The sequence below is a fragment of the Parus major genome, chromosome 27 (genome assembly GCF_001522545.3).
Source record: "Parus major isolate Abel chromosome 27, Parus_major1.1, whole genome shotgun sequence".
Classification (NCBI taxonomy): domain Eukaryota; kingdom Metazoa; phylum Chordata; class Aves; order Passeriformes; family Paridae; genus Parus; species Parus major.
This window is the reverse complement of record NC_031796.1, coordinates 1,647,848-1,658,063: the sequence shown is the minus strand read 5'-3', so window position 1 is coordinate 1,658,063 and position 10,216 is coordinate 1,647,848. Positions and strand designations below refer to the sequence as shown.

Here is a 10,216-nt window from a genome sequence, read left to right as displayed (position 1 = left end):
TTGGCACCAAGAGTAGGTAGGGCGCAGCCTCCCCACCAGTCAACACCCAGAGAACACAAGAAGAGTCAATGCAAAAGTATTTTTATTGGATACAAAAACATTCCAGTATAGTGAAAAAAATGACATCATTGCCAATGAAGCTTGTCTGGGCTTAAACCCGAGACTCGCTCCTGTCTGCTCCGGTCCTGCCGTGGCCATCGGGTCCCATCCTGTTACACCTGGGCTTTCTTGCTGGCTCCATCCTCAGAAGCTGGTCCGGTGTGTGGGGCAGCAGGGCTGACCTGGATGGGCACGCTCCTCTCGGGAGCGGCTGGCAGCGCCAGCTTGGGGGCCTCGATGCGGAGCTGCCCTTCCTTGGACAGGGAGCAGGTCAGAGCTTCGGCATCCACCTCCTCAGGCACGTCCCACTCCCGCTTCAGCACCTCGTACTTGTAGGAGAAGGAGCCCTTCTCATCGATGTTCTGTGTCTCCTTCTGCCCCACCAGCACCACCTTCCTGCCCACCACCTTCACCGACAGCTGCTCGGGAGCGAAGTTCTTGACGTCCTGGCAGACAGAGAAGCCGTCCCCAGAGCCCTGGGTCAGGGTCATGCTGGTGCTCGGGGTGTGCTCTGCGGCGATGGCTCCGTGGTTGCTCAGGAGCTGCTCGAAGCTGCTCATGAACTCCCGAGCTTTCTCCATCTCCTGCTGCAGCTCGGTGAAGATGGTCTCTGCGTGTGGCCAGAGGGTCCTCACTGTGCCCAGCCGGCTGGCCAGGGAGCTGGAGGCGAATGGTGCGAGGTGCATCCGGCAAAGCATCTCTGCTGCTGCTGGTGCTGCTGCTGCTGCTGCTGCTGCTGCTGCTGCTTCTGTCCCTTTTTCCAGTGGGTTGGAAGCGTTCTGCCCCGCTGCAGCCGCCGCAGGTTTTTAAAGCCGTTCCCTGGAGGCGTGGCCGTGTCCTGCACATTACGTCACCCTCGGGAGAAGAGCTCAGCACTTTCCAGCCCGTTCCAGCTCATTCTTGTTACTCACCCGTGAGGAGAGGCACCGCTGACATCGTGCCCCGCATACCTTCGCCCTGACTCTTACAGCTCTGCTCTCCTGGCTTATAATTAGCAGCATCACCTCAGCCTCCGAGCGGGATGCCTGAGCCACCCTTGCCAAAAATCTGTGCCCTTTGCATTTCCCAGGCATGGAGTGAGTGTGGGTTGGTCTCCTCCCAGCCTCCCCCCACCCTCAGCCGTGACCCATTTCCCCCATCTGTGCCCACGGAGGTCCCCTCAGCTGGGACCAGAAGTCGGTCCGTGGGCCCATGCCCAGGTGGGGTACACAGTGGGGTGCTGAGGGGTCAGGACAGGATGGCCAAGAGAGAGAGGGGTCTCAGAAAGTGCAGGAAGTGCCTGGCAGCAGATGACATGGGACATGTACTTTTTGGGTGGGATGAGTCCCTGTACTGGCAGAAGTGATGAGCTCCTGGCAGAATGGAGCCTGGCTCCACCAAACCCCCGGTGGGGGGCCAGGGAAGGGCTCTGTAACCCCCTGGCCATGGCCCCATGGGCTCTGCTGCATCACGATGGCTCTGCAGAAACCCGAGCTCCCAGCACTGACTGCGGCTCCCTATTTGTGGCATGTGACGTCCCCAGAAACAGGCGCTGCTATTTTGGCTGGTGGATAATCAGCCTCTCAAAAATAGGCGATGGCTCCAGGAGGGTGCGTGGGGAGAGAGCATTCTGGAAGGGACACACCCCTGGGCAGGGGAGAATAAAATCCGCTGTTCCCCTGCCCCAGGCCAGCACGGCTCCGGCCACTGCACCGAGCAGAGCTGCAGCACAACCTGGAGCACTCGTTTGGAGCAGAGATGCTTTGCCGCCTGCACTTCATGCCACCCATGTCCAGCTCGCTGTTCCCGTGGCTGGGACCCGTCCGCACCCTCTGGCCACATCCAGGCACCCTCTTCGCCGAGCTGGAGCGGGAGATGCGGCTGGAGATGGAGAGGGCTCGGGAGTTCATGAGCAGCGTGGAGCAGTACCTGAGCGGTGGGAGCAGCCCCGGGCGGCTCGGCATCACCGCAGAGCGCACCCCGAGCACCAGCGCAGCCCTGACCCAGGGCTCTGGGGACGGCTTCTCTGTCTGCCAGGACGTGAAGGACTTTGCGCCCGAGCAGCTGTCGGTGAAGGTTGTGGGCAGGAAGGTGGTGCTGGTGGGGCAGAAGGAGACGCAGAGCACGGACGAGAAGGGCTCCTTCTCCTACAAGTACGAGGTGCTGAAGCGGGAGTGGGACGTGCCCGAGGAGGTGGATGCCGAAGCGCTGACCTGCTCCCTGTCCAAGGAAGGGCAGCTCCGCATCGAGGCCCCCAAGCTGGCGCTGCCGGCCGCTCCCGAGAGGAACGTGCCCATCCAGATGGGGCCGGCGGTGGCACAGCCAGCTGGCAGCACTGAGGAGGGAGCCGAGCGAGCCAAGGCGTGAAGAGGAGCAACGGGGACCAGGCTGAGCCTGGCTACGGGGGCAGCTGCTGGCCGCAGAGCGGCACCGCGCTAGGACTGCGCGATGCCCCGGGGGGTGGCGTCTGCCCAAACCATGCGGCTTTTTTTGATATGTAATAAATATTCCTAACTTTTATTTCTGCGGTTTCTGTGTTTCGTGCCCAGCCCTGTGCTTTGCAGCACCTGTCTGTGCCCACGCAGCGCAATGGGAGGATGGGGAACGGGGCTGTGCTGGCACCGGGCACGTCCCTGGCACCTCTCCCCAGCTCTGCCCTGGCAGAGGAAGTTGGGCGAGGGGCTCCAGGCCATGTGCAGCACTGACAATCCCCGGGAAGTCCTGAGCATCCCCCTGGGTCGCCTTCGGACAACCGACTCCCATCTTCGGGATGGTGCTGGAACACTCCCGTGCGGTGCCCGCATCCCCCGCGCCGGGTGCTGGCACCTTCCAGGCGCTGCCCGCAGCTCCGCGCACCAGCCCCGCGCTAAACCGCGCCCCGCACGGTGAAGGAGGCGCGGCCTCTCCCGAATGGCCGTGCGGGCGGAGCCGGTTCGCTGGTACCGGGCGGGAGGCGCGGCCACGCTGCTCGCCGGGCGCTCGGCCGCCCCCCGTGCCGGCTGCGAGAAGGCGGAGGGAGGCTCGCACACCGCATTTGGAGACCAGGGCGTGGCCACGCTCCATATTTGCGGGAGTCCGCGGAGTGCGGAGCGCGCCGCGGGACCGAGCGCGGTACCGGTTACCGGAGAGGTGGGAGGGCTCCTCCGGGCACCGACGGCTCGGCCTCGCCCCGTGAGGGGCTGTCGCGGTGGGTCGTCATGACCGGACCTCGATCCTCTCTGGACGGCTCACGCCAACCGCAGTCCCGAGTGCGAGCTCCGTTCCCGTTCGGGACAGCGGGTGACGTGAACCGGGCCCGGGAGCGCCGTCCCGGGAGCACCGGCCCCTCCTCCCCCGCCGCGGCGGACTACGGATCCCGGCGTTCCCGGCGCGCAGGCGCACTGAGCGCGGGGCGCACGCCGGGCCCGGCATGGCGGAGCCGGAGGCCTCGCAGCCCGGGCGGCCCCCGCCGGGCCCGGGGACGGGAACGGCGGGGGCGAGCGGGGGAACGGCCGGAGGAGCGGGATCCAGCGACCCGGCACGGCCCGGGCTGAGCCAGCAGCAGCGAGCGAGTCAGCGCAAGGCGCAGGTGCGGGGGTTCCCCCGCGGGAAGAAGCTGGAGAAGCTGGGGGTCTTCTCGGCCTGCAAGGTGGGGGACAGCGGGACCGGGAGGGCAGCGGGTGGAGCTCGAGGCTGGGCAGGAACGGGACATGCAAGGACGGGCACGGGTGGGCGGTGCAGGACGGGGTGCAGCGGATAGAGGAGTGGAGGTTCAGTGCTGTGCATGGGTGGGGGATGAAGGACGAGGGTGCTGACCTGAGTGGGGGGTGCAGGAGGGAGTTGCAAGGACGTTTGTGGGTGTAGGAGGGAAATTTATGGGGTGCAGGAGGGCGAGTGCAAGGAATACGTGGACAAAGGATGCGGGATTGGGTGCTGGGATGTACATGGGGTGCAGGACGGGGGTGCTGTGCTGTGTGCAGGCAGGGGGTGCAGGAAGAGAGTGTTGAGTTATCCAAGGGAGGTGCAGGGATGTCACTGGGCAGGGGCTGCAGAGTCCTGGGGCTGCATGGAGGAGTGTTGGGATGGTGGCTGAGAAAAGCTGAGCTGGGTGAAAAGGGGTCGGTGGGAGCCAGGGAAATCCTTTGGCCACAGAAGGTGGCAGCCTCAGCATGTAGCAGTGCGTGGGACACTGCAACCACCACTGCTGTCCCTCATCCCAGGCCAACGACGCTTGCAAATGCAATGGCTGGAAGAACCCAAACCCCCCCACAGCCCCTCGAATGGACCTGCAGCAGCCGGTGACCAACCTGAGCGAAGCGTGCCGGAGCTGTGGCCATGCCCTGGGTAACTCCTGTGGGACCTCCTGGGCAGGGTGAGCGGTGCTGATCCCTCGGCCTCACGGTGCTTTTCTCTCCGTCACAGCGGATCATGTGTCCCACCTGGAGAACGTCTCGGAGGAAGAGATCAACCGTCTGCTGGGCATGGTGGTGGACGTGGAGAACCTGTTCATGTCAGTGCACAAGGAGGAGGACACGGACACCAAGCAGGTGTATTTCTACCTGTTCAAGGTGTGTCTGGGGCTCTGCATGTCTCACTGCCCCACTCATGGGGGGATTTGTCTGGTCATTGTGGGGGAGCGGGGGCTGTCCCACTGTTCGTGCTCTGTTGGAGCTGGTGCTGAAGCTGAGGCTGTGAACCATCCACAGCCCAACTGTGGAATGCTGACCCTCTTCTGGAGTGACTGCTCTCCTGGCCTTGAATTCCCTAGGGGGGCAGTTTCTAGGGGATGAATGGGTGTGCTCCAAGGACAGCACTGGTGCCTTCCTGGCTGCAGAAGTTGGAGCAGCCCCATGGCAGCATTCAGCCACCCCCACCATTCCTGGAGCCTGCAGTTCCTGGGACTCTTTTGACCATGTGTGACGGTGTCTTTGTAGCTGCTGCGGAAGTGCATCCTGCAGATGAGCCAGCCCGTGGTCGAGGGGTCCCTGGGGAGCCCCCCCTTTGAGAAACCGAACATTGAGCAGGTGAGGCTGCTGTCAGGCTCGTGCCCTGCCCTGATGACTTGTCCTGCATTCTGCTGCTCTTGCACGGTCCCCTCACTCTGGGAGGCAGCATGGAAGAGCCCAGAGCAGCCCCTGGCACCCTCCCGCTGTCCCATCCTCTCCCCAGGGGGTCCTGAATTTTGTGCAGTACAAGTTCAGCCACTTGCCACCCAAGGAGCGCCAGACCATGTATGAGCTCTCCAAGATGTTCCTGCTGTGCCTCAACTACTGGAAGCTGGAGACGCCGTCCCAGTTCCGTCAGCGCTCCCAGAACGACGATGTGGCCACCTACAAGGTCAACTACACCAGGTGAGGGCAGGGGGCCACTGAGCCAGCCCCCCTGGGGTCTAATTCCCAGGACTCTCCCCAGCTCTCCCAGACTGTCAGTCCAGTAGGAGAGCAGGCACCCAGTGGGGTCAATGCTTCTAATGGTCAGCTCTGCCCTTTGTCCACCTGCTCTTCTCGCCCCTGCTCCTAGCAGCATTGGCCCAGCAGGGATATGGTTGCTCTGGGGTCTGGTTCTGGCCCTGTCACCAGAGCCCCTTCCTGTCCCACAGGTGGCTGTGCTACTGCCATGTGCCACAGAGCTGTGACAGCCTGCCCCGCTATGAGACCACCCACGTCTTTGGGCGCAGCCTCCTCAAGTCCATCTTCACGGTGACCCGCCGGCAGCTGCTGGAGAAGTTCCGTGTGGAGAAGGACAAGCTGGTGCCGGAGAAGCGGACACTGATCCTCACCCACTTCCCCAAGTAGGTGCCCGGTGTGGAGATGGCAGCTGGAGCGCTGAGGGGACTCCTCTTTTGGGGTGCTTGCATGCTGATGTGCCACTCCCTTCCAGGTTCCTCTCCATGCTGGAGGAGGAGATCTATGGTGAGAACTCTCCGATCTGGGAAGCTGATTTCACAGTGCCAGCTGCGGAGGGTGCCCAGCTGGTGTCTCGCCCAGGTATTTTAGGAAGCAGCTCCCGGTGTTTGGGGGCTGTGGGATAAAGGGTCAGGGTGTGGCTGAGCAGTGGTGGTGGCTGGGCTGCCATGGCGTGATGAGGCATTTTCCAGCAGTCATGGGCACCATGGGTCTGTTGCAGCTGTGGTGAGCACTGTTACCGTGCCCACCACTCCTCTCTTCAGCAAGAAGCTCAGCAGCAGCAGCTCGGCTGCCAGCCTGGACTCCAGCACCCCAGAACCCCTGCCAGGTAAGGTCCCATGAGCCCACGCCAGAGAGCTGGAACTGTCCATGGTCCCTCCCAGTACTGCATGTGCCGCTCTGCTCCCATCCCAGGAGAGAAGCGGAAGCTGCCTGAGAGCCTGACGCTGGAGGATGCCAAGCGGATCCGTGTCATGGGAGACATCCCCATGGAGCTGGTGAACGAGGTCATGCTGACCATCACGGACCCTGCTGCCATGCTGGGCCCCGAGGTATGGGCTGCGGATGCTGGGGTGGCTCTGGTCCTCTCCAGGGCCCGCAGAGCTGCTTCCCCAGTGTGCCAGGGTGGAGTGGGGCTGCACAACAGAGGGTGTGCAGGGCCAGTGACCCCCACCCCGTGCCCCCAGACCAGCCTGCTGTCGGCCAACGCGGCGCGGGATGAGACGGCGCGGCTGGAGGAGCGCCGCGGCATCATCGAGTTCCACGTCATCGGCAACTCGCTCTCACAGAAATCCAACAAGAAGATCCTGATGTGGCTGGTGGGGCTGCAGAATGTCTTCTCACACCAGCTGCCTCGCATGCCCAAGGAGTACATCACTCGCCTCGTCTTTGACCCGTGCGTGGCTGGGGGATGCGGGGGGGCTGGTGTGGGGGGCTCCCCTCACCCTCGGCCGTGCTGCCCGCAGGAAGCACAAGACCCTGGCACTGATCAAGGACGGACGAGTGATCGGGGGCATCTGCTTCCGCATGTTCCCTACCCAAGGTTTCACGGAGATTGTGTTCTGTGCTGTCACCTCCAATGAGCAAGTGAAGGTGAGAGCAGGGAGATGGGCACACACGTGTGCCCCCCAAAGCCTGGTGTGGGCAGGATGGTCTCTCTGTACCTTGTGTAGGGCTGTCCCAGCCCCTTGGGCAGCCAGACCTGCTCAGCACTGGCCAACCCCAAGCAGTGGTGGTTGCTCCAGGACATCTTCCAGCTGCCATTTCCATGGGTGGGAGGGGGTTGTTTATCCCAGCTGGGGCTGCCTGGGGGGGTCCCTGTCTCACGGTACTTCCCCAAGGGCTATGGGACGCACCTGATGAACCACCTGAAGGAGTACCACATCAAGCACAACATCCTCTACTTCCTCACCTATGCAGATGAGTACGCCATTGGCTACTTCAAAAAGCAGGTGGGCTCCTTTCCCTAGGAGCTGCCCCCAGCTCTGCTGCACACCTGCCCCCTTCCACCTACCCCCTCCCACCTGCTCCTCTCTCCTAGGGCTTTTCTAAGGACATCAAGGTCCCCAAGAGCCGCTACCTGGGATACATCAAGGACTACGAGGGGGCGACCCTGATGGAGTGTGAGCTGAACCCCCGCATCCCCTACACTGAGCTTTCACACATCATCAAGAAGCAGAAGGAGGTACTGCCCAGGGGTGGGCAGGAGGGTAGGTGGGTGCTGCCAGCTACCCCCTGAAGGCAGGGGAGAGGTGTGGGGTTGTGCTGGCCCTGAGAGCAGAGTTGCAGGGCAGCAAGGGGGCACTGGTGGCATTGACACTGGCCAGGGTTGTTTCTGGCCCTGCATGGTGGGTTTGTGGGGTCCCACATCACGAGAGCATCCTGCAGCCCCCACTTACCTGCTCCCTTCTAACTCTCATTCCCTGCAGATCATCAAGAAGTTGATTGAGAGGAAACAGGCCCAGATCCGCAAAGTCTACCCAGGCCTGACCTGCTTCAAGGAGGGCGTGAGGCAGATCCCCATCGAGAGCGTCCCTGGCATCCGTGAGTCCTGGCAGGGGTTCTGGCAGGACAGTGCTGTCCTCCCTCCCCATGGCTGCAGTGCAGATGTGCTGACACTGACATTTGTCTTCCAGGAGAAACAGGATGGAAACCACTGGGGAAGGAGAAGGGGTGAGCGCTGCATGGGGGTGTGGGTAGGCCTGCAGGAGCAGGGCTGGGGGCTCAGCTGAGGCTGTGTGTCAGTCTTGGCATTTTCCTGGCCCTGGAATGGAGAGAGGCTGATGGCAACTGGCTTTGTCATGCAGGAAGGAGCTGAAGGACCCAGACCAGCTCTACAACATGCTGAAGAACCTCCTGGCCCAGATCAAGGTGTGGGCAGGAAAGGATCCTCACTCTGGGGTGCCTGTCTGCCTGACAGGCAGAGCTCAGAGCTGCCTCCCGTGGGATGGGCTGTACAGGGCTTTGTTCTGGGGCACTGCTGGAGGTGTGGGGGGAGCAGGACCCCTGGGTGCTGGGGCGAGCAAGGGTTGTGTGTTCACTGCTCCAACTGCCCCCCACTTCTCCCCAGACCCACCCCAGTGCGTGGCCCTTCATGGAGCCGGTGAAGAAGTCAGAGGCACCAGACTACTATGAAATCATCCGCTTCCCCATTGGTAGGTTGGTGTGTCCAGCCCCCCAGGACAGGCTGAGAACCCCACATTAATAGCGGGATCTGTGCTGGGAACTCATGTTTGGGGTGCTGGGAGCCTCGGGCTATTCCACCCCAGAGCAGTGACAGAGCAATGAGTTGGGACACGTGGTTGGTGTCCAGCTCAGTGGCTGGGGGTTGCAGAGGCCTGGGGAGGGAGGGTTCTGACCCTTCCCCACCCACAGACCTGAAGACCATGACGGAGCGCCTGAAGAACCGCTACTACGTCACCAAGAAGCTGTTCATCGCCGACCTGCAGCGCATCATCACCAACTGCCGCGAGTACAACCCGCCCGACAGCGACTACTGCAAGTGTGCCAACACCCTCGAGAAGTTCTTCTACTTCAAGCTCAAGGAGGGGGGGCTCATCGACAAGTAGCGGGGGCTGGCCTAGACCCGCTGTGGCCACTGGCCCTCCCATGGGAGGGACAGGGCTCCTGTGGGATCTAGCCCCACTCTGTTGGTGGGAGCTGCTGGAGGGATTGGTGCTGCTGAGCAGCCTGGGGAGCTGGGCTTTCGTTCTTGGGGAGCCACAGGGGCTGGGGGGCCGGTGCTTTTATCCCTGAGGTGCTCTGGCTGCCTCTCCCAGGGAATAGGGGTGAGGCTGGAGCTGCCTCATCAGAACCTGCCCTGGGCAGGGACAGCACTGAGCTCCTGCCTCTGCCTGGGGAGGGGAAGCCCCCTGACCCCTGTGCATCCCCTTACCTGGGATCGTGCCTTCTGCCCTGACTCCCTGTGACAGGGCAGGGGTACACAAGTGCTTTGGTTTCTGCTCCGTCCACGTACAGGCAGCCCCTACCCCTCACACTGAATGTACGGCGGGGTCAGCCCTGTGCTGCCCGCAGCGGTGCTGCTCCTGGGCCAGGGTCCTGCTGGGCAGGGGGCTCTGCCCTGCACACCCAGCTCCTGCTGCCTCTGTCAGCTCTTCCCTTCCCCCGGGGCAGGTCTGCCTTCCCTGCCTGTACATCCTCCCTGCCTGCCCCTGCTGCCAGCTGGGGTGTGGGAGGCTGCCAGCCCCAGTCCTGCCCCTCTGAGTGCCAGGGAAGGTGGCTGCCCGGTGCTGTGCTGGCCTCTGCTCCCTGCTCTGCTCTGGCTGGCAGCCACCTCTGCTCGTCTCCCCCCTTGCTCCCACCTCCTTGTGCCCCCCACCCCTTTCCCTGCCCCCTACTCCCCCATTCCACTTGACTGGTGTTTTCGTTGGTTTGTTTGTTTTGGTTTTTTTTTTTAATAAATGTCCTTGTGCAGCCCCAGCTCCATTTTTGGGGCTCACCCCAGCGTGGTAGGCGAGGGAACAACCTGGGATGCTCCAGAGGGCGTTGGGGAGGGGAGCAGGAACAGCTCGGGATGGGGAGAGTGTGAAGATCGCGGTGGATGGGCTGGGGTGCCCTGGGCAGAACTGGGGTGCAGGGGTTGGTTGGGGTGCACGGTGCTGCGCGGGGGTCCCGGACAGGGCGGGGGGTTCTGCGGGAGCTCCACTCGGTTTTGGTTTCGGCTCCAGTTTGCAGCCGGGGCTCCAGGGGGGGCTCCCCGGGCCGGGTGGGCCGTTCGGTTCGGCTGGGCTCGG

The 10,216-nt window shown here is 63.0% G+C and overlaps 3 protein-coding genes across 3 annotated transcripts; 2 read left to right on the top strand and 1 right to left on the bottom strand.

Annotated features, from left to right (window-relative positions):
• Positions 1-65: 65 nt before the first annotated feature.
• On the bottom strand, positions 66-1,190 carry LOC107215165 (heat shock protein beta-11-like). Its single transcript, XM_015651164.3, has one exon. It carries the CDS (start codon positions 795-797, stop codon positions 213-215), a length of 585 nt encoding a protein of 194 aa, XP_015506650.1. The 5' UTR covers positions 798-1,190; the 3' UTR covers positions 66-212.
• Positions 1,191-1,607: 417 nt separating this feature from the next.
• Positions 1,608-2,598, top strand: LOC107215164 (heat shock protein 30C-like). Its single transcript, XM_015651163.3, has one exon. It carries the CDS (start codon positions 1,837-1,839, stop codon positions 2,443-2,445), a length of 609 nt encoding a protein of 202 aa, XP_015506649.1. The 5' UTR covers positions 1,608-1,836; the 3' UTR covers positions 2,446-2,598.
• Positions 2,599-3,464: 866 nt separating this feature from the next.
• Positions 3,465-9,896, top strand: KAT2A (lysine acetyltransferase 2A). The gene is made up of 18 exons (XM_015651090.2): positions 3,465-3,706; positions 4,278-4,401; positions 4,480-4,625; positions 4,992-5,081; positions 5,227-5,408; positions 5,657-5,848; positions 5,938-6,044; positions 6,184-6,291; positions 6,378-6,514; positions 6,650-6,858; positions 6,929-7,055; positions 7,304-7,414; positions 7,504-7,647; positions 7,892-8,006; positions 8,099-8,135; positions 8,270-8,333; positions 8,533-8,617; positions 8,838-9,896. Exons 1-18 carry the CDS (start codon positions 3,488-3,490, stop codon positions 9,029-9,031), a joined length of 2,391 nt encoding a protein of 796 aa, XP_015506576.1. The 5' UTR covers positions 3,465-3,487; the 3' UTR covers positions 9,032-9,896.
• Positions 9,897-10,216: the final 320 nt, after the last annotated feature.

What these genes read in the sequence shown, in the direction of transcription:
- LOC107215165 (XM_015651164.3), bottom strand. Translation starts at nt 797, where the DNA reads ATGCTTTGCCGGATGCACCTCGCACCATTCGCCTCCAGCTCCCTGGCC.
- LOC107215164 (XM_015651163.3), top strand. Translation starts at nt 1,837, where the DNA reads ATGCTTTGCCGCCTGCACTTCATGCCACCCATGTCCAGCTCGCTGTTC.
- KAT2A (XM_015651090.2), top strand. Translation starts at nt 3,488, where the DNA reads ATGGCGGAGCCGGAGGCCTCGCAGCCCGGGCGGCCCCCGCCGGGCCCG. An exon ending in CCAGCTGGTGTCTCGCCCAG is followed by an intron (nt 6,045 to 6,183) that starts GTATTTTAGGAA and finishes GGTCTGTTGCAG; the next exon opens with CTGTGGTGAGCACTGTTACC. An exon ending in AATCATCCGCTTCCCCATTG is followed by an intron (nt 8,618 to 8,837) that starts GTAGGTTGGTGT and finishes CCCCACCCACAG; the next exon opens with ACCTGAAGACCATGACGGAG.